Genomic DNA, 26,148 nt, shown 5'->3' with positions numbered 1-26,148 from the left:
AGATACTGACAAAAGACATTTCCTGAAGGGAAGTGGTATATCAGCCCAGTGTCTGCTCCCACATCTGCTGTCTCTGTGTACTGTCCCATGGGCATGTCATGTGCATGAGAGTTGACCATATGACCATTAGCTGGCTGCACTGTAACCACCCCCACACCATTTCCCTTCACTGCATTATTCAAAGGGTTGACAGCTCAGGGGAAGCACCACTGTTACATTGGGAAAGTGTACGTGTGTAGTTTGTGTGTAGACTTGTGTTCATATCTTTTGGTATTTTCTTGTGTGCGTACGTGCGTGCGTGCGTGCGTGCGTGCGTGCGTGCGTGCGTGCGTGCGTGCGTGCGTGCGTGCGTGCGTGCGTGCGTGCGTGCGTGCGTGCGTGCGTGCGTGCGTGCGTGCGTCTGACACATTTAGCTGTATTGTGTGTATATTGTGTGAGTTTTCATGCTTTTTAATTGGCAGGTGTGTGTGATGTGATGGTCATTTAATTGTCTTGACACTTAAAGCCGATATACTAGTTTTCCAATTACTTGGATTCCTGTTGTCCTTTCATTATGTTTAGGGTAAATCAGTTTGTACCGTCAAACAGTACAAACAAAGGCAGTCATCAATCCGACTACGATATACTTTCACGCCGCAGGAACTCAGGAACCAGCAAACTTATCACCATCAATTCAGATGCTTTTGTTCCTCAGGAACATAAAAACATTTCAGGATCTTAGGAAGTTTTTATGCTTTGCAGGAACTAGCGACCATTTAGGTAATGGTATTATTCGAGCAGCTCTTCTCAGCAGGTTCAACAACTCCAGGATGAAGCTAAATTGGCATTCTGAAATACTAAACAATGATCACACTGATGAAGTAACTGTGGTTGAACAATAGTCTGACAAACTGTCACCAGAAGTTACTATGTGTTTTGTTTTTATCCATTCCTCAAATGTGAGCAAGGAATAATAATGTATGAAGCACGTGGTGCTTACAGATTACTGAATTTCTGCTAGTAAAGTTCTTCCTAAATTAGATCCAAACCTTCGGTGTGAAAGTTCCTACGTTCCAAATATCTCAACATGTAGCTTTGAGGAACAGAGGAATATCGGTCTCTGACACTAGTGTCTTGCACAATGCTTAGCGTGATCCGGTTGTCTGACCACAGGATGCTAACGTCTTCATCTCTCCTCTCTCTCCTCGGCCTAGGCAGGAAAAATGGCGAGAATGACAAAAACTACGACACGCTGGATCTGCCCAAACGCACAGAGCCGTCGAAAGGTAAGCGGCTGTCCCGTCACGCTCTGTCCTGAGGGGGAAGTTGTGTTCATCTCCTGACAGAAAGGTGAGGCTGGAAATGACTCAGCTTATCAGATGGTGGAGACGGGTCGGGTCAACAGAACCTTCCAAAGCTTTTTGACAACATTTGTTTGATGTTTTTCGAGGCTCTGTTGGGGATTTCTGAGCGTTTCTAAAGCTCCAGAACAGAACAATGCATGGGGACACAAAAGCAGAAGCGCAGCTGCTGTTATTGTACACCGAAATCTATCCGGTTCAGAAATGAAGGGCGGCCATTGTTGCACACCGCCTTGGAGTCCGTTCTATTGTACCCGTTTCTAAATCGACTGAGAGTCTCACAGGACCCAGTGCAGGGTTTGTGTCTGAAGCCGGGGCTTGGGTTTGTTAGGCAGACAATCCGGGTCAGGTCATACATACACAAAGATTCCCTCCATTATCTCCTCTTGACTTGGCAAGGAGAGAGCAAGCAAAGATGATATCACACAGGAGGAAGAGGGGGAGGAAAGGAGGTCACCACATAGATACATAATAGATGCATAATGTACATGTACTGATGTTCTTTAGTATACATTCAATTGAGAAGTGTTACAAACCTAGATAGCCTACACACACACACACACACACACACACACACACACACACACACACACACACACACACACACACACAAAGGAAGTACAACAAAACAAGCACCTATAGAGTACAGGTGTATCACAGAGAAACACAGAGGAGTTCGTTCTTCTTCTGTGCCGGTTGGTAAAACATGGTATGAGGGAGTAAATGATTGAATAAATTCTATAACCTGAGTCTCGGATAATAGGAAGTATCCAGGAGAATGAATCTTCTCTAAAGTTTTCCATCTGTAAAAACTTGGAGGTCCACTGAGACAGAAATCATTTCTTGGCACAATAACAACGAATAACAAATGCTGCTTCTTGTTCTGCAGAGAAGAAGACAGAGTTGCCAGACAAATTCAAAAGGTTGAAAACAACAATCAGGTCCAATTTGATATTATTTATAGTGTAATATTCCTCCAAGAATGAACGAGGATTGAGCTCAACACACAGAGCTGAGCACAGGTTTAGTTGCTGTGTCCTGGCGGTGACGGATAACTGACGCTGTGTGTGTGTGGGTGTGTGTGTATGTGTAGCTCAACACATCAGCGTCTACGAGAATCCGTTCAGTCAAAACCAATTAACCGTCCCGTCATTAATTAGCCACATTAACGTAGCGAAATGAAATCTTGTTAAAGTAGATGAGGATTAAGTGCCAAACCTTTCCACCTGTTTTGTTTTTAATGGCCGCTAAAGTCAAAGAAAGCAGATGAGCTTGCGGGATGATAACCATTGTTTTCCACTTGATTGGTTTTGACTCTTATGATTAAAATGACTTGGGATGTGCATCAGACCTGAGATGAGATCACAGGGCCACACAGCACAGAAACACCAGAGAAGCCACGATGGTTATAGGCCCAAATGTCACACACGGTGGAAACATGAGCGCAGGCAGTTGAGTTTTAGTTGTTCGGCATGTCCAGCGCACAGACAGACATAATATAAACGTTTATTACCTCAATGCACCTCCGAATATTGACAGAGGAAGCAGAGATAGCCAACATTTATCAATTTACTCCTACAGGAGAAACTCTCAATGGCTAGAAGCCGATAAACATCATCACGGCAGCTTGTTTGTTTGTCGACGGAAGGTGTATTTGTCTTGGTAAGAGCATGTACTCCACACAAAAACACACACACACTGTCACACACCCAAAACATCCTGTGGTCATCTGTGGTCTAGTTTGCTGCTCTTGCTCAGTGGCGATGGCCAAAGGAGATAAGGGAGATTACACGCCAACCCAGGCCGAGATCAGATGTTAGACACAGAGAGGTCGTCACAGCAACCACAACGGACCTCTCAGAAGGAAATTACTGCTGTGTGTGTGTGTGTGTGTGTGTGTGTGTGTGTGTGTGTGTGTGTGTGTGTGTGAGGGAGCGAGTGAAAGAGGGAGTGAGGGAGACACAAGTGATCCCGGCCTGATCCCACCTACGAGTTCTTCTGTCTAAGTTTAGTCAGTAAGTGTCAAACTGCCTCTCTTGCTGTAATCGGCCTATCCAGTCTGGAACCTCCCTCTCTTTGAGCTGATCAGAGGACTCTTCTCCTCGGTCCATTATGTGGCTGGCATATGTGTCGCTCTGACTGATTAGATGAGCGATTGTGTCCATATAGTTGCACTTTTGTTGAAGACAGACATTCGTCCAAGTTACTGCTGGTTCACGCTTCCGGCTAAGCGAGAAACAGACGCAGCAAGAGTAATTAAAGATGCGTGAAAAAGCGCATTTCATTAGCAAAGCCGGCGATTGTGAGTACCCGAGATGATGAAACACTTAATTTAAACCCCCTTTTGCTTTGAGAAAGGTCAGGCGATGGGAGAGAGAGAGAGAGAGAGAGAGAGAGAGAGAGTCTGCTGGAGGTGAGGAGATGCTGGTATCTGTGATCAGAGTGGGCGTCAGAAAACGAAGGAGGTTTTCAATTTTCACAAGCTTTCCTCAGACCTGAGGAGGAGGAGGTTGAAAAGAAGAAGATGTAAAAACCGACTCGGCTGTCCAGGGAGGAACAAGGTGCCAGGAATTAATTAGCTTTTACGTTTCATGCCGCCTTCATCTGGAGCTCTTTATGCAGACAATACCGTCTCTCACCACCACATTGTTACCATGCAGCCAAGTGGCTCACATCTTGTCAGAGGACCAGTGTGTGTGTGTGTGTGTGTGTGTGTGTGTGTGTGTGTGTGTGTGTGTGTGTGTGTGTGTGTGTGTGTGTGTGTGTGTGTGTGTGTGTGTGTGTGTGTGTGTGTGCGTGCGTGCGTGCGTGCGTGCGTGCGTGCGTGCGTGCGTGCGTGCGTGCCTGCGTGCGTGCCTGCGTGCGTGCGTGCGTCCGTGTGTGTGCGTGTACGGTGTGTGTGTGTGTGTGTGTGTGTGTGTGTGTGTGTGTGTGTTCAACGGAGCTTTGGCAGCTGAGGTAAATCTGTTCAAACTCTCAGATTCTGACATTACTGAGGTGGGAATCATTCAACCCTGACAGATGAAGAAGAAGAGCATTGGCCTTTCCAGATAGCACAGCTCAGCCTAAGCGAGCGTTTCATGGAGCAATTTTACAAAATTTCATGGTTTTTGAGGAAATATCATCCCAATGTGGTCACTGACTTTTCATTTTTATAGATTGGAGCATTTCAGAGGTATTTGTGCTTCTTTTCAGGTCTGTAGGTCTCTGAATAGACCCTTATGGATCCTTGTTGTAGTTTCTTCTACAGCACAAAGATAGAAGTTCTGCCCTCCACAATAAAAGCTCAACGTATCTCCTGGATTCACTAATAGAACGGTGTTAAGCTATACACATGCAAAGAGCCAGCACAGGATTCAAACCCAGCACCTGTTCCCACATCAGTGCCATTTTGAATTGGCCTGGTACATATTAGACGTTGCTAATAAGCATATGTTTTGTCTCTCATTAATTGCCAGTTTGAACTCAGCTGCAAAGGAGAGAATCCAAACTGGCAAGCGTGGCTCAAGGTCGCACGGCTGAGCGCCACAGAAAAGAGTGATTTCCTCTGTCATAGCTTATTGCCGCCGTCATGGAACCGCTGGTGGTTTCTGTTGAGCTAGCATTGCATTAGCTCATGCTAATTAGTCATATCTGACAATAAGAGCAGACTGACTAAGCATTACAGAGACGTTTTCAAATAGCCTTGGTGCTTTTCCTACTCTCTCTCTCTCTGCAACTTCAGCGTTTCCTCCACTCATCAGAGTTTTATCTCTTTCCGCTGAGCATTGTGCAGCGTTTAACGCAGCGACGTTGGCATCTCAGCGTTTTCATCTTTGCAAGTCCAGCTTTTAATTTGGGGAGAGGTCACAGCTTCGACAAACGACACAAGCGTGAGCTGTTACACGTATCATCGTTTCAACCGGCTTGTTATCGTCCCACTGGAGTTCCTCTGTTTGTTTTCGCCGACGTGTCTGAAGTCGAAAAGTAAAAGCAAATCGAGTCTGATGCCTCGTTTCCTCTCAAGTTTCTTCCTTATTGTCAAACCACAATTCTTCCACTTCCAGATCACACATATACCTGCATAACTAGATAAGTTTACAGTGAGAAAGTAACAAAGGTAGATTTTGTTATGACGCCACAGAAAAGTTGTATAAAAGTAAAGCATTTCTATTCAACGTTTTTTTTTGCCTTATTAACTTGCAGTGTCGTCATGTTTCTCCCCCTGTGGAATTTCACACCTGGATGATGGGTGCTGTCTCGCCGCCCTCTCCTCGGCTCACTCGATCGGCTGACTGCTAGAATGAATCACTTTCCCTTTAATTCTTTGCACACCGTCGCCCTTGCACTTCCTCTTCCTCTCTGGCCGCTGTCACATTTCACAGCAAAGTGCCACCGCAAATGACCATCGCTGCCTCATACAGGTGTGGAAGGTCGCGTATATGAGACACACACACACACATATTCACACATTCTTCATCACTCTCTACGCCGACTTGTGTCCAGACTGTCTGGCACCTCATCTCACTCTGCAGCTCCTGTCTGTTGTGCCATGTGCAGCCTGTCTATAGTGGATATCATCAAGCCCTTATGGAAGCAGGACTGTCACCATTAAGTATCGACACGTAATTAATTATTTACATTTGAAAGTGGCAAAGGTAAAGATGCAATCCCAAGCTAACTACTTATTTCTCTGCAGCAGAACACAGCCAAGCGGAGACACCAAACATATATTGCAAACTTGAAGCAGCATATTAACTCTTATTCTTCTCAGAACAACCAATCAAAATGTAACACATCATCAATGCTGCATAACTGCTAGTTGGGATCTCTTACAGTAAGAACCAGCATCTGATGGACATATGTACATCATCATGTACTTCATTAATATTTTTAAAATCAATATGATGACCCTAGTGGGAGGTCGAGTGTTCTGAGGGATTAGGTGAGGCTGCTCTGACCTTTACTGCCCCCTCGGTTTGTTTACTTGGAGATTGTTTGGGGGAAAGTATCTCCTCACAGCGGTTCTAGAGCAGCACACCACGGGTGGCGTGCGTTCTCTCGACAGGAAGGATTAGGTGCGTCAAATTTGGAGGATTATTTGCACAGATAAGATGCAGCAAAAAAGAGGATCGCTTCATGTGAGCAGCAGGTCCTGTCGTTCATTCCAGCCTGTCCTCGCTCATCACTCCGCTGCTCTGCCGGGCCAGCTGTTCCGTGCCCCCGTTCACTTTGTCTGCTCGTCGGGTTTCAGCTCACCCGCAGCTCCTTGCACGCCAATCACTTCTCCCCTTCGCCACTGATGATAAAAGTAAGAACAACAAAGAAAATTACTAATTATAAGAGTTCCAGTTCAGCTTGTGGCTGACATTTCAGCTGCTGCCGCCCCCCCCCCCCCCCCCCCACTCCCAGGAGCCATTGCACACAGGCGCCGATGAAGAGATGAAGAGGAGTGGTAATAAGGCGAAGAGTGCTGAAAACCAAACCGAGGGGAGTGAGAGCTTTACTTAAATGGGACTGTTGGAAATGAAAGATGTTTGGATGATAATGTGAATCCAGGGAGGTCTGCTGCAGAGTGAGAGAGCTGCTCCATACATCATTAGCAGAGTGGAGTCCTTTGCAGATTAGTGTGTGTGTGTGTGTGTGTGTGTGTGTTTCACCTGTTAGACAGCGTCGCAGGGAGCCCAGCACTTCCTCTGTGCCGCGCATACGACCCCTCATAACCACTCCCCCCCCCACTGGGGCGGCGGTGCTCAGCTGTTTTTGAAGATCCTTAAACTTCTCTTCCGCCAAAGCGTGCTCTGCCTCCAATCAGCCTCTTTCCGCCTACAAGGCTCCACAGGATTCCAGAAAGAGCGCTGGGAATCCACTGTGCTCGGCCTCGCCGGGCTCTCCTGCTGATGAACTGTGTGGTTTACCTCCCCCATCTCCCCCAAACCTGAGCAGTTTAAGCAAAGCCATAATTAAAAGAGTCGAATGATTCCAGACGAGTGGGAGGCTGCGCGGCGAGTTTGATCTGCCAGTTGGAGCTTTTTGTTTTGGCCTGTTGGAGGTGCAGGAGAGCTGCTTCCCGTTTAGGCGAGACACACTTTCAACTAATTAAAAGCAGATTAATGGCATTGCGAGAGCTACAACAGAGCTGCAGTAAGAGAGTTCCCCTTCCGAGTTTAACACAACCCTGGCACCCGTAAACATCAGGTGAAATATCAGTCATGTAAACAGGAGTGCCTGAATGCACCCCGATGACGCCTGAACGCACCCGGAGGAATGCCCGAACGAAGGTATTTAACAACGGCGGTCAGATCCACTCACACTCACATTCATATGAAGTGAGCAGCTCATTATAGATCACATTATGGACTGTGTACGTTTATAACAGATTGCTAAGATTAAGGATTTATATGTTCTGTCTACTTTAGCTGTAACTCTTTTCTCCATTAAAAATGAATACAAATTGTGACAGAAATGCACAGCAGCAACTGAAGGGAAATGAACAGAGAGGCAAGAAAGTCGAGCTTATTGTTGTTAAGACTCACAAAGAATAGCAGCCCAGAGTTCCTTCTGTTGTGTCTCCAGCCTCCTCAGGCGCCTGTTTGCTGTGTAATTATAAGAATTTGGATTTTAATTCACATTTGATTTCTAGATGAGTTCATTTTAGTTGCACATCTCGCTCCCTTTCATTTGGCTCTTAGAAGCACACAGGCTCAAACACACACACACAGCCTCATTCAAAAGCTGTCGGCAAACACACACACACACACACACACACACACACACACACACACACACACACATACAATGACACACACACACATTAAAGACGGCGTGCTGTGCCCTTGACCGTGAGGTGGTAATATGTGGCTGTTAGAGGCGGTGTTGTTTGTCACCATATTATGGACAGAGAGAGAGAGAGAATATTGCCCGAGAAAATTGGCCACAGGCTCAGCTGTGTGTGTACACGCGTGAGTGTGTGTTTCCCAGCGTGTCCCAGATGTGTAGCTGTATGTGTTCACAGGCATGTCAGCCTCCGAGGCAAGAGATGATCCTGAGTATCCATCACACTTGGGGGCAGCAGCGGCGGCGTATGTGAGAGATGGCCGATAACATCGACCAAGACAGAGGAAATGTCTGCGCTGTCATGTAGCATCGCAGCCATCATCATGTATGTGTCATGTATGTGCCGTATCTGAGGGGACCCTCGTCTAATGGAGTGTCTGACCACCGGTGGCGCTGTAAAGCTGCACCAGCTGAATTTAGCTTTTTTTTTTTTTTTTTTTACATTATACCACTTAAATCTGGAACAAAACATGACTTTTATCTTCATATTTCTTGTTTAACTGAGCTCATTCCATGGCAGTTTGTATCACATATAATACATGACATATGTGAAAAACTGACTGAAATGAAAGTGAATCAACAAAAAAGCATCTTTGTGTTATACCTTGATAACTTGAACATGTTGGATTAAGACCAACATGATATATAGCCATAAGCTTTAACCAACTTATAGCTCTGTTATACTGTTATAGCTCTGTTTACTGGATGATTTAGGGGACTTCCAGGTTCGGAATTGCGCCAAAATTTAAATTAAAACACATTTGGTGACCAAGTCTTTATTTGTAAGTTCCTTTCAGTTTAGTTTTTCCTGCTAAATTAAGACGTACTGAACAATCTTCACTGTTGGACGCTCCAGATTTATCACTGCAGCTCGCCTTAAAAGTAAATCAAGGAATTATATGGATACTGCCTGCCAGAATGAGCTAAATTGAACAAAAAACATGTACAGGCGATGTAAAGGAGTCATTTTCCTTGCGGGCGTATGTGGTTACGCGTTAATCCTTCCCAGTCGGAGGCCGATATCTCCCAGTTCCAGTCAGCATCATATCTCTGCTGCTCTCCTCCCACCAGCAGAGCAGCAGTCCACAGGATTATCTGGGTTTATTCCCAGAGGCTGGACTCACACGCTCAGCCTCCCACCCCCACCCTCACCCTCACCCCAAACTCCAGGGATCGTCTCTCTCTGAGCCGCTGTCATCTTGAGAACCAAGCTGCTTGTTTGTTTTTATCCTCTGACGTAAAGGTCGTGTGTTCTTCTGTGTTTGTCCGCTTGTTTGTGAGTCAGCATCTCAAAAAGTCAGAGATGGATTTCAACAAACTTGGTGGGCAGGTTGGTCGTGATCCGGGGAAGAATCTGTGAAATGCGTGTAGCGGTTGGTTTGATGTAATAACCGGTTTTGGACCATATGTCAAACATGAAACATTGATGGACCTGATGGTGGCGCCATAACAACAACAGTTACATTTTGTAAATTCAGACCTTCTCCTCCTCTCTCTCTCTCTTACTACTCTATGTTCCTCTCCACATGTTTTCTCATTCTCTCCCAGTTCGTGTCCTCCCTTTAGCCTTATTGCTCATCTTATTGCTCTCTCCTGTTACCCTCCTCTACCGCTTCCCTGTCCAGGAAAATGTGTCCATCTCTCCTCCCGTCCTCCTTCCCTCTATCCTCCTCATTTCCTCCCCTCTCTTAACGACCAGAGTCAAAGCTTTCTTTGTTGTTCCCTTGACCGTCAAATGCAGGGAGATCTATCCTCCCCCTCTCCCTCTCTCCCTCCCTCCCTCTCTCGCTCTCTCTCTTTCTCTCTCTCTCTTCGTCTCCGTCTCTTCATTTGTTTCTCTTTCATTCCCTAGCTTTTGCTTGCTCTCTGCCTCCTCCTGCTCTTGCCTTTGCTGGAGTTTCTGCTTTCGTTTGTGTCTGGATGAGGACGTGACTTGCCTGGATAAAGAGAGCAGGCACTCCAGATGATGCTCAAACACTGCACACACACACACACACACACACACACACACACACACACACACACACACTAACTTGGAGTCACACATACCTCTCCAGTCTGAGGGAGCTTCGGCTGTTAATCTCACATTGGGAACCAGTAGGACCTGGCAGGTCATTTTAGCCTCTGGGGTTTCAGCGTTTTAGCCGATTGCAATGAAACTATGGGAGGTGGCAGCTGAAGTGCTCCTGAGCAAGACACTAAACTCATTGCCATGTTATGTCAAACACAGACTGGACGGCAGAGTGGATTCTTCCTCGTTTAGCTGTCGCTGGCCCACGAATGGCAATCAAACGAGCAGTTTGTTAGTGGCAATCAAGATGGGTTTCCATAGCAACCCTACCTCTACCAGCTCCGAATCTCTCTTTATCTCTCTTTTGCTCATGTCGAGCAAGGTACTAATGCTGCCAGTGTGTTCGTTTTTTTTGTGTTCAAGACCAGAAGGCTCCTGTGTATCTTTTCTCGATCTGCAGCCACTGTAATAACATCCATCCCCCTATTGGTTGAGATAGGTGTCTCTGTGTGTGTGTCTCTCTCTACGTGTGTGTGTGTGTGTGTGTGTGTGTGTGTGTGTGTGTGTGTGTGTGTGTGTGTGTGTGTGTGTGTGTGTGTGTGTGTGCATAGGGCCTTTCATCTTTGCACAAACTCATGATCTGAATCAGTGACTGAGGCATGTGCTGTAAAGTGAAGATGTATGCAGTATAAGGCCTTAGTGTTCTTCATCACATAGCTTCTTCTCTGCATCTCTTCCCGAGTTGGGTATTGGATTAAATCTCACATGGCTCGTGTAGTTCTGACCCCAACGTGATATTTTCTATATTTAATGATTTGGGAGAAATTAACTTCCAAACTAGGTCACTAACTGGGTGATTTTTGGAGCTAAATGTTTTGTCAACGTAGCTGCTGTTATTATCGGTAATATCTCACAAATGTCGACACAAAGGGTAAAGTAAGCATGTAAATGCTGTGCCGTGTTCTTCAAACGTTGCACATTATTAGGATGGAAGCGAACCAGAAGCAGCAAAATGTGTTTTCTCAGGCCATTTTCAGAAAAAAAGCACAAAAAGTAAATACTTTGCTACTGAGGTTGTTTTAAATAAGTTGGAGCATTTTGTCAACATTTGCAAGTGGTAACCTGGAAGTATTTAATCACTCACATGTACCCTGTGTGTGCTCACAGGTGATCCTCACTGTGTTTAAATGGGATGTGATATTAAACTGGCGACCTGGTGTTATGAAACGCTTTTTCAAAAGGCTTTACGCAGCACAAGTGACACATCAAGTGAATATCGTTTTCATCCGAGGGGAAATAACCTGATGGAGATCCTTCACCCCAGGCCTCTGAAACACTATTACATTAGCAGGAGGAACATTGGAAACAAACAACCAGAGAATTACCGCCGCAGATCCTGCGAGAGGCCGGATGACTGCGAGGCACATTCTTGGTTTAGACACGGAAAACCTAATAGAAGTGGCTCAAGAGTCGAAGGCCCGCCGGCTCTGTGTTTTCATCCAAAGTTCAGGAGTTGGAGACCGATAGAGGATATCCGACGGACTTTGTTAAGATTCAGACTTGGTGAGAAGTTTGGCGTCAGTAAGTCAACATGTTTTTGCTGCGTCTGAAAGCCCACAGCAGGAATTTACTGACCTATCAACAGAGGAAACAGGAAGTGCTCCCCTGTCACAGCAGAGGCGGCTTTCTGAAAAGAGTTGTATTGTGCTAAGTGGTAGGAAACGAGCTTCCGAGGACCAGGATGTTGGTGGCTGCTGGAACAGAAACCCTGTGGTTAAATGGCAAGGATGGAGAGGGAGAAAGAGAAGCTCCTTCCACTCCCTCGCTCCCCCTCTTGCTCTCCCAGCCGCTTTCAAATCGTCTCTGCAAGCGAACCGTCACACCAGGACATCTTTGTGGCCCAAAGCTGATGGGTATCTGTCCAAGAGATGGGCCTCTTGCCACCATCTTCCCCCCTTTGTCAACTCCCAACAAAATAAGGCCAACCGCCGCGTGGGTATGCTAATGCTGCAAGGCCGGGGGCTGTCAGGAGACGGGCCAGTCCGAAGCAGAACCAGAGCTGAGAAAGAAGCTTTGACTTGTGGACCCTGCTCATCTGAATGGGTGACCTGAAGGTGAATGGCCTTTGCAGCCTGGCCCAGTGCACTCTGCTTTGGCACCGGTTCATGCCAAGTCAGCTGGGGAAGTTGTGGATGGAACTGGAATGCGACCGTCAACCTCACATTCTCCCATTACAACATGCAAAACAGTTTTTAAATCTTTTAAGCATAATTTCAAGGCCATCCATTCAGACTGTTTATCCTGTACCACAACACCAGGTTAGCACTACAGACTAAAGATGGAACAAACAAGCCTACAACCCAAACCCCTCACTGCCATTGCATCTAGATCAGCAGGATCTGGATTGTCAGGATCTTGATTAGAGTGATCTGGATCTGGATCAGCAGGATCTGGATCAGTAGGATCTGGATCAGTAGGATCTGGATCAGTAGGATCTGGATGTAGTGGTCAGAAAGTCATAGAGACTTCATATAGAGACTCTATGTGTCCAGGCATAGCCGAGTGCCTAGCAAGGCTACAGATAAAGTAAAGAGTCAAGCCAAACGACAAACAGTGTGTGTGTGTGTGTGTGTGTGTGTGTGTGTGTGTGTGTGTGTGTGTGTGTGTGTGTGTGTGTGTGTGTGTGTGTGTGTGTGTGTGTGTGTGTGTCAACGTTACACTGAGCAGCAATCTGAAAGTCGTTGTTGTATTTCTCTGTGATTTACGCTCAACATTAGCAGACGTCTAGTTTCCAGGCCTGATTACATTCACATCTGACATTTAAATTCATCTCTGCAATGCTAATTAAATTGAAATGTCTCCACACTGAGCACAGCACTCAGCCTGCAGTTCACATCACTTCCTCTAACACTGTTTACACTGTCTGACAACTGACTGACTATGTTGGAAGGACCACGGCTGCAAAAACTCACTCTGACTTTAGGAGCAGTTTGGTTTAGGTATAGAGGCTTAATTGATCATGGAAACAATCATTGGTTGCTGCTTTATTTATTTGATCAGTTGTGAATGTGTTTGTTGACACATCTTCAGATCCCTGGTGCATTAAGAGCATATGTTGTATTTGTTTTTTGCTTTATCCGTCAACATCCCCCTGTAAACATGTGAACACTGGCACTTGACCTGATCTCCAGTCAGCATGCGGCTGATAAGTGAGCTCTGTAAGCTCCACCCAACTCTGCCAGTTTGGTTGTTGTGTTTACGCTGCACCACCGCTCACCTCTTGGTTTTTAATGAACACGGCAGAGTTGGAACCATCGGCAAACACTTTTAATGATGTGGTGTTTTGGTCGTTACCTTGTGGCGGCTCTGCCTTCATTAGCACAATGCTGCTCTCCCATGTGCCTGCACGTATTTACATTAAAAAGACACTTACACAAACAGGCTGCTGCCAGGGTTAAATGTGCACCAGTTTCAGATGTGGAATGAGACCCCAGACGTCACGTCTTGGGTCTTTCCCATGAAAATGGCCTCATTTATTTGTGCAGCGTCTCAGAGGCCAGGAATGTGACCCTGTGGTCTCTCCTCTATTACTCCTTGAGCAGTGCTGTGTTCCTGCCTTTCAGGCATCGAACCCACAATGTCTGGAGTGACTTACAATGAGAACAGTGACTATATCACCAGGAGCATGTTCAGAAAAAGTCCTGTGATCATAAAGTCACAGGAAAACATATGAATAGATGGATGGATGAATGGACAGACACCTTCTTCTCTTCAGTGAAAGAAGGCATCGGGTTGCTCTCCCGTGCCAGTTTGACAGGCGTGTTGAGTCGAAATGGAGTAGAAAAACGTAGCCGGATAAGAACTTGTGTAGCAGCACGGTGATACCTGAACACACACACACACACAGACACATGCACGCGATTGATAAACATCATCTTACATTACATTACATTACGATCATTTGGCTGACGTTGTTATCCAAAGCGACTTACATTACATTTACCACCCTTTGCAGAGGGGGGAGCAATTGAGAGTTCAGTGCCTTGCTCAGGGGCACCTCGGCAGGGGCTCGAACCGGCAACCCTCCGGTTCCCAAGCGGAAGCTCTACCCACTGAGCCACTGCCTCCCCAGGCATCTTAGACATGCCTGGACCAGGGTGTGTGTGTGTGAATATTGCAGTGTTGTGTATTTAGAGGAAGGGAGATGGCTGAGAGAAACGAGTGTGTGTGTGTGTGTGTCTCTGTGCCTGTGCCTGTGCCTGTGTCCTCTCCCGTGTGTCACGCGGCTACATCTCGACTTTAATTGCAGCCAGGAGCAAAGCCACTTGAACCCAGTGAATGGATGAGTCTGTCGCCCAGAACTCTGCGTCGCTCAATTACCTGAGCGCAACTTTGTTTGTGACCCAGTTTCTCTACTCGGCGACGCCCCCAGCCTCTAATCCAGCTTCGCCTCAGGCTGGGTGGGAAGAGTTTGGCTCTCCTAAACTGTGTGAGTGTGTGTGTGTGTGTGTTGTGCGCGCACCGCAGTATCGGGTAGGAAGCTCCAAGGAGGCCTAAAGAACTCATTAACAGACTTTTAACAGGCTCTTTTTGATTTGGTATTTATGGTGTTGTATGGTTGGAGGTGGTTGGATGGTTTGTATGTGTGTGCCTTATATGTGTGTGTGGGAGTGTGTGCCTGCATAGATCGTTCATCATAGCTCAGTGATTCTCAATCCTGGTCCTCCAGTGTGCCAGCTGTGCTTAGTTTCCTCCTCTTCCTGCTCTGGTCTGTTTCCTCAGAGATCTTGCTTAGATGAACACACCTGTTGCTTGTTGGAGGATTTGATGAAAGTCGCTTCTCTGGGCTGGTAGCGCAGAAACACTGTTGTTTCTCTGTATCGTTCCCCTGCCGACGTCTGTGCACCACAAACTTTCCGTCCTTGGCATGAAGGGCGACTGGAGACTGAGGAGGTGCCAGTTGTTTACATGAATCGTCATGGTGAAACAAGCAGCAGCAGCAAGAAGCAGCATTTTCACAAGTTGGAGACTTTGCAAAGAAAAGCTGAAATATATACGAGGAAATTCGATTTGAGCTGGAGAAAACTGTTGTGACACAAAGAATGGACCAAATAATAAACAAGCTGAAAACGCAAAAAAAAAAAGAGGGATAGAAAGAGAGCAGTGGCTCCAGTGTGTGTGTGTGTGTGTGTGTGTGTGTGTGTGTGTATACTTACATACACTCTCATTATGTCTGCAGGCTGTCAGCGATCGGGGGGCCGAGGTCACATGGCACTGACAGCTCATCTCACCCTATGAATTGTAATTCTGCCAAACAAGCCGACAGCTCACACGCCCGGCGGCAAACAGCAGCTGAATGACACCGACAGCAGACACAGAGGCACATGAAGCGCCACATAATGGACGTGAAAACTTTGATCGTACGCCTATTAGATTATTAACCTTTGTAAGAACTCTGACACATCACTTTAAAACCGATTTAAGTGATTCATTAAGACAATTTCTAGCTGAGTGACGATGAACGTTAAACCATAATTCCATTTATAGTAATTCCAGATAATTCAATGCATACGTCATGCTTGCATTGTTGCCTTAATTGCGTTAAAGACAAATAAAGCCTGAGAGCCCATAAACCTTCTGACTGAGTGCGAGCTTTGGCTCTGTGGTGACAAATTCCACACGGGATAAAGGAATTAGTTTAAAGGTCTATTTTCATCCTCTATCTCATTCAGTCCCAAGTCCTTCGTTTGTAAAACAGCAATTTCATAAGTCGCTCCAGCCGGCTGCCAAACCAAAACCCCAGAAATTGCAAGGGGAGGAAATGTGGATTTTCAGATCGTATCTCTAGAAAAAAGCCGTCCCGAATGGCAGCGTCACGTTCAAGCCAGCGGGGTGACAGCGGGGGGAGTGCAGCTGACATTTGGTGAAAGAGAGGGAGAGAATCTGCCTTGGAGATGAAGTGTGTGTCAACAGATCCGCCTGCGCACTGCGAGCGGCGAGCTGCTTTCCCTCCTGCTTGCTGAGTTTGCACCCAGTAGGCCTCAGAAATATGAGGAGCGCTTCAGAATGTTGCTGAGTGTCTGCTTTGGCCCAGTCGCCCCACAGCAAAACTATTGATATGATTCATGTTTCCACTCCTGTGCACCGAGGCGCACGTGAGGCATTCAAGAACTGGCAGTGCCTCTTACTCCCACGTTCAGGGTTCATACGCTCATGGAAATAAGAAGATTGTGACAGCTTTGTACAGTTCTTTGTGGGATTTTGGTCGAAAATGTGAAATAAACTCAATGGTCTTGTGAGGTTATTGTTGAATTTTTCAAATTTACAGGTTTGATATCTGTCTACATAAGAGGTCAGTAGGGGAGTGGGGCAAAACTTCAAAGCCCTATATCTCAAAATAGGTCTAGAACCTTTATAGAGTCCCAAATGTTGCTCTCCAGGCCGGGAAAAGTGAAGGGGAAAAAAATTAACACGAAAAGGTTTAGGAAATGGACGAAACTGGATGAGAATCACGATAGGGGCTCAGGCGAATCCTTGGAGTTGGTTCATGCTGCCATGGTAACATAGTTTTGGGTCATCTGCAGACCACATGTTGACGCAGAAATCAGCAAAATGTGTCTGTTAAGTGACAGTTAACTTGTAGGAACATCTTAAAAGCCACAATGGACGTTTGTTTTGGTGTCATTGGGTCAGATACAGTAAGAGTCCTGCTGGAATGAAATCCATCTTTGGGGCGTGAACGACTACGTAGCTTGGAATGTGCTTACGCTCTCTGCAAATTACGAGTGTGAGATGTGGATTCAGAGGTGTAACTGTTAATTTGACGTGTGCGTGTTTCTCTCCTGTATCAGCTGCTTTACTGTTTCACTTCCCTCGTGGAAGTTTAGTTTTATTACTTTATGCAAGTCTCTGTCATATTACAACTAATTCTCTTCTTCTCCAGGCAGAGACGGGCTGAGGGCGGCATCAGCCCTCAAGCATCCGTCAAATGAGGCTCCTATATATCCCTGCCCACATAATGCAGGGGTTTCAAATAGAACCCAGCAAATTCTGGCCTGGGATGACATGAGCAGACACACTGGGTTATTTTCTTTAATTTGAGCCTGGAGGGATAGACGGATGTGAACGTTCTGCTGTATGCTGTATACTGCAGAGGCAGTATGTCGTCTTTATCCAGCACTTTCACAGTTTCGGCTTATTTGTGGTCGGCACTGCTGAGGTCTGCAGCTGCAGTTTCTCCTCCTGCAGGACCACAATCACCTCACTTTGTTTTTGTTTTTGATTCCCGACACTTTAAGCACAATGTTTTGCTATAACTCACCTGTGTGTCGATCCATCCATCCATCCATTTCTGTAGAATTAGCTCTCAGTTACTCTCAGTTTGCGCTGATTGGAAACCAGAAACTGATTGAAAGAAACCCCCAAAAATACCAACATTCACCACAAGGGGAATCAGAGGAGGAAGAATCAATCAATGCTTTCCTGTGATTCCTCTCTCTCTTTCCCTTCCCGCCCCTGTCTCTCTGTCTCTCTGTCTCTCTCTCCCTCGTGCCCTCCCTCTCTCTCTCTCTCTCTCTCTCTCTCTCTCTCTCAGCACAAAGCATTAATGAATTGTTGTTGTCAGACCTAATCTCCCTCGCACAGTGAACTGTTGTGTTGTTTCTCCCTTCGTAAAAAACGTCTGATCCTGAGATGTGACCTTGAGAGAACAAACGTCCTACCGCTTTAAATAGAATGGTTTGCGTCTGCCATTGGATGTGATTGGATACGTTTGTGTGTCTGTGCCGTCTAATAGCTGATAAAGTCATTAGGTTTCCATCAGAGGAGACCCGGTGATCGACGGCTGTGGAATGTGTTAAAGCCTCAGTGAGATAAAACTCCCTGTCAAACACTGGGGGCGGTTAGATTAACTCGCTCTCCTTCTCACGTCCTTCTCAGGTGTACTGCTGAAGTTTTACTGCAGTAGTTTAATGATATGATAGGTAAACCAATGAAACACTACATTACAGCACATAGAACACAAAATGAAGGAAAAACAATAACAAATGATCAAAGTCTGATTTGTACAATTGATGCATTTTCAATGAACTCTTCAATCAGGTAACGATTCTACCACAGAGTAAAGAGCAAATAATTTTTTAAAAAAGTAGGAAGAACTGACTGTGAAAATCTTCCTCTGTCACATGAAAAACTCCAGCAGCAAATAGAGTCACACTAACTTCTGATGTCCCATGGTGTCAGTGTCCATGATTTTAATGAAAGCATGGGAAAGGAAGTGAAATCCTTATATCAGTGGGATTTGTTGATGGCTGGCAGCAGATGGTATGTGTGTGTGTGTGTGTGTGTGTGTGTGTGTGTGTGTGTGTGATAATAAACTCAAGCCTGTTTTCCTAAAGAAGATTCCCAGCGGTCCAAGATAAACCTCAATACTGTACTGCCACTACCTCACTCGCTCTAATTGGCCTGTCCATCTTGCCAGAGAGTTTAACCGTGCTTGTGTGTGTGTGTTGTGTTTCCCTTCAGGCTTTGAGCTGCTGTATCAGCCGGAGGTGGTGAGGCTCTACCTATCTCTGCTGACAGAGAGCCAGAACTACAACACCTTGGAGGCTGCTGCAGGGGCCCTGCAGAACCTCAGTGCTGGACAGTGGACGGTGAGTGTTGTGGTTAAGCTGCAGGTGAAGCAGCTCTGTTTGCTCTGCCTCTCTGTTCATGCAGCCTGTGATGCTCTGTTCCCGGGTGAGGGGAGCTCGGTGCTCTGCTGGAGGCTCTACAAAGTTTCTGCTGCTAAATTAAGACTTCCTGAACAATCTTCACTGTGATTGTTCCAGATTTATTACTGCGGTTCTCCTGAAAAGAGCAGTATATTATACATGCTGCTGACTGCCAGAATGAGCTCCTCAGGACATGAAATATGCAGACAGGGTAAACGTTGTATTTTTCCCTCCTGGCACAAGTGGTTCTCGTCCCTATTAAAGTGCCACAAACTTCCATTATATGTACAGTAAGTACCAGAGGGCAGCAGCAGGGACACAAAGACACCGTATGTTCATTCATCAAGTCTGGATGATGTTGGCCTCTGATGATAACATCTTGTATTGTCTGGGTCGGCCATTTATTCTAATTAGAGCTGCCTGACTCGCAGGCTGGAGTGGATTATCAACAGGAAATGGTCGTTGTCCGATGTCAGTTTGCACATTAGACTCCAGGCGAGAGGTTTCATTGATGTTATTCAGTTATCTGCCTGCATTCAGCCCATCATCATCACGGCCATGTGTCAGACAGTGAACCCGTCCTCCGCTGCTCTGCATTCAGGTGCGGCCCTCTTCATTCACGCTGCATGGCGGTGATACACGCATGCTAAATTCATCATGGTTACCTCAAATACTGCATGATGATTTTGGTTTCAAATCAATGGAAAATCCAGCCTGGAGTTGTGAATAATTCAGCAGTAATGATTTTCCAGCAAGGGTCGGTGTTTTGAAACGGAATCCTCTCTCTGATGGAGCAGATCAGGATTCCTCGCCGGGATCGGGACCTGTGGGGGGCGCAAACCTATCACGCCATCCTATGGTTACTGGACAAAATATGGGGGGGTCTTATTGAAATCCTCCTCTAACATTTTGTAAGGGTCACTACTGCCACCTGGTGGTTGTGCTCCATCCAGCGCCTGCCTCCTGGTTAATGACGTCTCTGGGGGGGGATCGCTGCTCAGAGGAGAAACCCGTTTAATGTCCGACTTAATGTTTCATGCTACCAAAAAATGAGAAGGAAAAAAACGAGTGATGTTCAAATTGAGACAAATTACAACACATTTCAATTTTAGAGCTCCACGGTGTAATATTGTGAATTAGTTAGGCCTCAGGGGTGAGAGAGTGAGTGAGTGAGAGAGAGAGTGAGGGAGAGAGAGAGAGTGAGTGAGGGAGCGGGTGAAAGAGTGAGCTGTGAAATATAAAGAAAAAATGTGAAATGTTACAAGCATGAAGTCACAGTGCCAAAATGAGGAAAAATATGTTATTTTACTTTAAAATCCAAAACAAAGACTTTGATACTTAAGTCAAGTCATCAGCAGCAGCAGCTAAATTACTTTTATTCATAAGTTATTTGTAGTGTGCAAATTTTATTGCAAACAAAGTCATTATGACAAGTTCACAGGATAAGAGACTATAGAGACGGGATGAAGGGATGAATGGATGGATGGAGGGATGGATGGAGGGATGAATTTCCTCCAGTTAGCTGAATTGGAACCTCTCAGATTGGGCATTGGTCCACAGTGGGAGGAGCAGTGAATGTAGTGAATGTCAAACAAGCCCAGACCTTCCTCACACTGTGGCTCTTGTCTGCCCTCTAGTGGTCCAACTACATACGAGCCACAGTGCGTAAGGAGAAAGGTCTTCCCATCCTGGTGGAGCTGCTGCGCTCTGACTCCGACAAGGTGGTCCGAGCTGTGGCCATCGCCCTGCGCAACCTCTCAATCGACCGCCGCAACAAGGACCTGATTGGTACGAGCATCAAACTCAAACGTTTATCCCAGTTACAGTTTTACATGCAGACCTAGCAGGATAAAATATCCTCTCCTCTCTCCCCCTCACAGGAAGTTACGCCATGCGGGACTTGGTGAGCAACCTGCCCAGCGGCCAGCAGCGGCCGGCCAAGAACCTGGAGGAGGACACCGTGGTCGCCATCCTCAACACCATCCACGAAATCGTCACTGACAGCTCCGAGAACGCCCGATCCCTCATCCAGGCCCAGGCCATCGAGAAGCTGGTCGCCATCAACAGGACCAGGTGAGGCGCTATTTACACATATGACCACGAGGAAGAAACATGAGAATGGTAGAAATGATAGGATAACTGAAAAGTCTGATCATTCTATCGTAAGTTAATTTTGTGTGTGTGTGTGTTCTGAATAACGACCATAGAGATGCATCCAGTAATGTCCCCAGAAAGCTGAATTTTGATTGGCCTCAGACCACCAATATATGTTCAAAACAACCACACACATCCAAAAGTTGGTGCACATCAGTGGGTTTGTGATGTAGTTTACTGTTGTGTTTATGTAAATGAGTCATAAATGTCTTTGTACTATAGAAACTTTATACGTGCAATAATTACGACCTTCAGTGGGATTTGCATGAGGATCCTTTACATCAGCATTCATGGAGGATGTTCTAATGTGTCTCTAATGGGCCGAGCTTGGCTGCAACGCCGCTGTAGTCTAACAAGCCTGAGCCTCCACACACACACACACACGCACAGAGTAATTAGAGAGCTTTCAGAAGTGGAGGGCATTGTTATAGGATGGTGCTTCTGGTGCAGTTGTGGTGAGGGAGGTGATTGGTTTCTTCCTTAATGTTTGAGTTCTACGACCTGATAATGAATCGTAGTTAGACATCAAAGCAGAGGGCGGTTTTGTTTGAAGATGTATCTCGCGTGACGACACCACGGACCGCTACAAAATGTATCTGCCAACACTTTTAATCAACATGGAGAGCCCGGTCCTGCTGTTGAGTGTTGAGCTCATGAATAGTCGCACCAATACACACACACTTAATTCACAGACCAAACAGCTGTGTTTTCTCTCAGCCCTCGGGATTAACGTACTTTGAAGTAAGGACCCCACCCCTGTGTAATTAAAACCGGTGGCTCAGAAGTAGCTAATGAAAGGAAACGTGGATTAAAAACTACACCCTGCAGCCACTCAGGGGACGCGACATCTTTGAATATAGGTGTTTGATTGCAGCAGCGGCATCGCGCTCGCGCACACACACAGCGGGGGCGTCGCTGCTTGTCAGGGAGTTTGGTGTTTACGACTTTAACTGCTCCAAGTTATTTCCTAATTTATTTCCTCCTTGATCTCCTCAGCCAATCAGCTCGGGAAACCAAAGCGGCGTCCCACGTGCTGCAAATGGTGTGGAGCTACAAGGAGCTGAGGAACGCCCTGACCAAGGACGGCTGGAACAAGAGCCACTTCCAGGTACGAGGCTCCTCAAACATGAGCTGGATCCTGCACAGTTCTGGAAACCATCAGTTTAGGCTCATTAACTCCAAGTCAGTCTGGTGTAAGCTCTCCACATGCATCCTTTTTCCAACTCTTACTGATGGTCATAAGCTCTTCAGTAGTGTGAGAAAGAATGAGCAAGCACTTTAAATGAGCTCCTTCAGCAGGGGTTCAGGGTGAGGATGAGGAGGGAGCTCATAGTGGAGCTGAGGTGGTATTGTAATCGTGTGTTCAATATTATGTTAGGTATTTATAGATTACATATGCAAGGTGCATAACTTATCAGTCGACCCTCATGGCTTCTTTGAACCTCCCTCAGCCCACAGCGACGGTGACGCCCAAAGCGACCAAGAACGGCAAACCGGGCTACGACGACACAACCCTACCCCTGATGGAGAAGAACCAAGGTCAGTCAGTGTGTGTGTGTGTGTGTGTGTGTGTGTGTACTTGTGTGCACGTGTGTGCACGTGTGTGTGTGTTTTCTGTTGGTGTTGCCTGGTTACAGAGCCAAGTGTGTGTGATTAGATGTGGAGGACCACCAGGGTGAAGGCACGAGAGCTTCATTACATATTACATTACGATACAATCATTTGGCAGACGCTTTTATCCAAAGCGACTTACACTACATTACCACCTTTCACAGAGGGGGGAGCAATTGAGGGTTCGGTGGTAATATATAATGTAAGTCGCTTTGGATAAAAGCGTCTGCCAAATGATCGTAATGTAATGTAATGTAATGTACCCACTGAGCCACTGCCTCCCTAAGCTTCAATTCAGGGTGTCGCCTGCAAATGAAGCTTGAGGGCATCATCACATAACGATCGTGTTAAACAGTTCTAGGTGCTCTGCTGAACGAGGCCCCACCCATACACGCCTCTAATCACACCTACCAACAGCTCAGCGTGATTGTGTGTGTGTTTGTGTGTGTTTCCACTCATGGCTGATGATGGAGTACCGTGCTTGCCACATTCCTCTCACCCATCACATGTGTTGCAACACTGTGGCCCCACAGCAAACATCTCTTTGACAGAGGAGTCAGCAACGTCACCGCATGTGTCCTCCTGCATGTCTAGACTCAGATGTTTGGGAAGAAATGTGCTTGACGTTTTACCACAAAATAACTTTGATAAGTCGAGCAAGAAACTGAAAGGGACGAGCAGTTTCATATCCTGTAAATCTGCTCTGATCTCGTCTCATGTTTGCAGCAAATACTTTGAGTCTTTGCCCTTGTTGTAATTAGAGACTGTGCTTAATCTGTTTCCATAAGGACTGAAAAAGACTATTTATTGCTGCAGTATAATCAAAGTGCTAAAGTGCATGTAAACATGCTGAGTCATTGTGGCTACAATTCCCAATTCTGATGAGATCTGATTTTGCGAACATCTGCTGAGTGGAGCTGCTGGAGTTGAAGTCGCAGTGCAGACAAGTGTATTTTTAATAAGGCCGTGTTATCTGCTGAGAAGCATGAATTATGGATAAAACGTGGAAGACTCAGTGTGTGTTGGTGTCACAGGTTTGTGATTGGTCCAGCTGCAGCACACACACACACACGTATAGCTCTAATGGTTCATTTACTTTACTAAGTTTGGTTAGTTAAGGAAAAGTTTTGGAATTTAATTGGCCAATAACTGTGAAAAAAGTAATTTTGCTTCTACCATTTTAGGACGACATGTTTTGGAAATCTTGTTTTCGTTGATGGTAGCAGTTCTGTGAGTTAGAGAGATTATTCTGTTTATTTATGAATCTTTATGTGACCAGGAATCTCCCAATGATGTTAATAATTCTGTTTTTAAGGGAGACCAAAGCACAAACTTAACAGAACGCAACATAAACTGTCACCAACAGAAAACAATTCATCAATTCTAAGATCCAAACAAAAGCAGCAGCACACTTTTAAGTGCTTTTCGTTGCTTTTAATGTAATTTTAATAACCCCTGGCCATCTGCTGTACAAAAGTATAAATTATAGTTAAAGATATGACTTAAGATAAAGAAAGATCTTGAGAAATGTAATTGAATTGCCTAATAGCCAAAATTAAAGCGTAGAAATTCTGCTTTTGTTTATTGTTGTTACATCCATACGTGCACGTACACAGCGGCACGTTCATGGCTCTGCTTTGCCCCGTCGCTGGCTGAGAAGCATCGCAGCGTTTTGGCTCAATGTACCTTTGTGTGTGCGTGCTCAGTCTGTAAATGGCATATGAATGCTTTTCAGGCTCCAGGAAATGTGGCAGTGGTGATATGATACCTATGGATGAGCTGGGTCCAGGTAAGAGCCCATTCTGCACAAAGGCCCCGAGCCAAGAGACCAGCTCTGTGGCTCTGTCCTCGTCTCTCTGTCGCTGTCCAGTAGAGCGGCTCTGCTGCGGCGTCACTGCTTGAATTGGAGCTCTTTGGTGCTGTGTGCAGGACACCTTTCTTAACAAGATGTTTGTTGAAAGCTGGGTCTCAGTTACATGCTGAACACCAAACCATACATAACAAACACATGAGTGTTTTCTATTTACGTGATAGTTTATAATAATACTAATGAATCAAAGACTAAAACAGATATGAAAATGTATCAGTTTCAGTCTTTGAGTTTTGTGAATGATTTTTCTGTATTTTGGCCCCGGGTGTTTGAGTATTCAATTACTTGTATGTGTACACTTGAGTACTGTTTTGTGTGTGTGTGTGTGTGTGTGTGTTTGCTCCAACAGTTTGAATGAACCCACGTGTTTGTTGGTATCTCAGCTCGTCTTTACCACGACAAAGAAGCGTATCAAAACATAATTTTCCAACACTCATTCCGGAAATACACAGTACTCGGGGCCCGAAGTAAAAACGTCTTGTACTGTGTTTTCTGCATCTGTGTATCTGCCTCGCAATTAACCATGTGGTTGTATGACCCCATCAGACGGTTACTCCACCATCGACCAGAGAGACAAAGACTGCAAATACAAGACTGGGGAAAGCTCGGTGGACCTGACAGAACATGAGCCATTAAAGGTACGCCACACACAATGACACACACTTTGGCCCAGGCATAGAGGATAAGAAACACTCTTAGATTGTGACTCGTTCTCGCCGTCTCTCTGTAATCTCCTCATTAACAACTCTTAATTGTGTCCCGAGGCAGGAAGTTGCGGTCCTGCGTTAGTGTTGCGGACGTCCTCAGATCTGTGAGAGACGTGGGGTAATTGAGCCAGAGCTCCTTCTCTCTGTAAAGTCATTAATCTGAGGCTGATTAAAACAATGTCGACCTTTGTCTGGGCCCTGAGCAGACAGATCGCTGTGTCATCGCTCGGCTGTTGGGCGGTTATGCAGACGCTTGACAATGAAGCCATAGTTTGTTTGCGGTCGAGCTGATTGGTTGTCAGCCTGGGAGAAGGAAAATAGCCTCAGAGGATGTTTGACACTGGCCCAGATAGCTGCCACTTGCTCTGATTCTTAGTCTTTAATGGGATTTTAGTGGCGTTGCGATTGTATAATGAATGGAAAATAACTTCAAAGTTAATCGAGCGTGTGTGGAACAATTTAAGTTTGAATAAATCCTTGACTAATCTTTGCTTATCTATAGTATTTTGTGAAGTTACATTTTTTATTGAGTTCAAAATGTTAAACTCTTATCAGACGTGATGACCAAACTTGTCTTGTGAAAATGTGTTAATCCTGCAACACAGCAGCGTCTCCCAAACAGCGCCTCACATTTTTCGAGGCTTCATTTATCTTTTTTATCAATCAAATGAATCTATAAGTCTCTATAAGTTTCCTCTGATGTTTGGTGACCTTTTGGATGTTTTTGCACTTTGTTTTCTGGTTTGGACCTCAGAGGGTTTTTACTGAGTATTATGGTCCTAAAGAACTTCATCTTTCCTTCATCTGATTTGTCTTCCCTGGCTGTGATTGATCAAATGTCTCATGACTTGTTGCATCATCGATGAGGGACCAGTGGACAGAGCAGAGTCATTATTTAGACTCTTTACAATCAGACGTGGAAAAGATT

General features: G+C 45.7%; 1 protein-coding gene across 5 annotated transcripts in view; it reads left to right on the top strand.

Moving 5' to 3' along the window:
* The window catches only part of arvcfb (ARVCF delta catenin family member b), an 89,321-nt gene that overhangs the window by 57,805 nt on the left and 5,368 nt on the right, over positions 1 to 26,148 (top strand). For 3 of the 5 annotated variants that reach the window (XM_076150739.1, XM_076150736.1, XM_076150741.1), the window contains 8 exons: positions 1,194 to 1,265; positions 18,691 to 18,818; positions 20,516 to 20,666; positions 20,759 to 20,951; positions 22,029 to 22,140; positions 22,484 to 22,571; positions 24,379 to 24,432; positions 25,060 to 25,151. In XM_076150739.1, coding sequence (XP_076006854.1) covers positions 1,194 to 1,265; positions 18,691 to 18,818; positions 20,516 to 20,666; positions 20,759 to 20,951; positions 22,029 to 22,140; positions 22,484 to 22,571; positions 24,379 to 24,432; positions 25,060 to 25,151 — 890 coding nt within the window. The remainder of the gene's footprint in view (positions 1 to 1,193; positions 1,266 to 18,690; positions 18,819 to 20,515; positions 20,667 to 20,758; positions 20,952 to 22,028; positions 22,141 to 22,483; positions 22,572 to 24,378; positions 24,433 to 25,059; positions 25,152 to 26,148) is intronic. The other 2 variants (XM_076150740.1, XM_076150738.1) reach the window with 1 other exon arrangement.

The sequence above is a fragment of the Genypterus blacodes genome, unplaced genomic scaffold (genome assembly GCF_046128005.1).
Source record: "Genypterus blacodes isolate CSIRO-AG114 ecotype Tasmania unplaced genomic scaffold, CSIRO-AGI_Gbla_v1 ptg000053l_1, whole genome shotgun sequence".
Lineage (NCBI taxonomy): Eukaryota > Metazoa > Chordata > Actinopteri > Ophidiiformes > Ophidiidae > Genypterus > Genypterus blacodes.
This window is presented reverse-complemented; position numbering and strand designations above follow the sequence as displayed.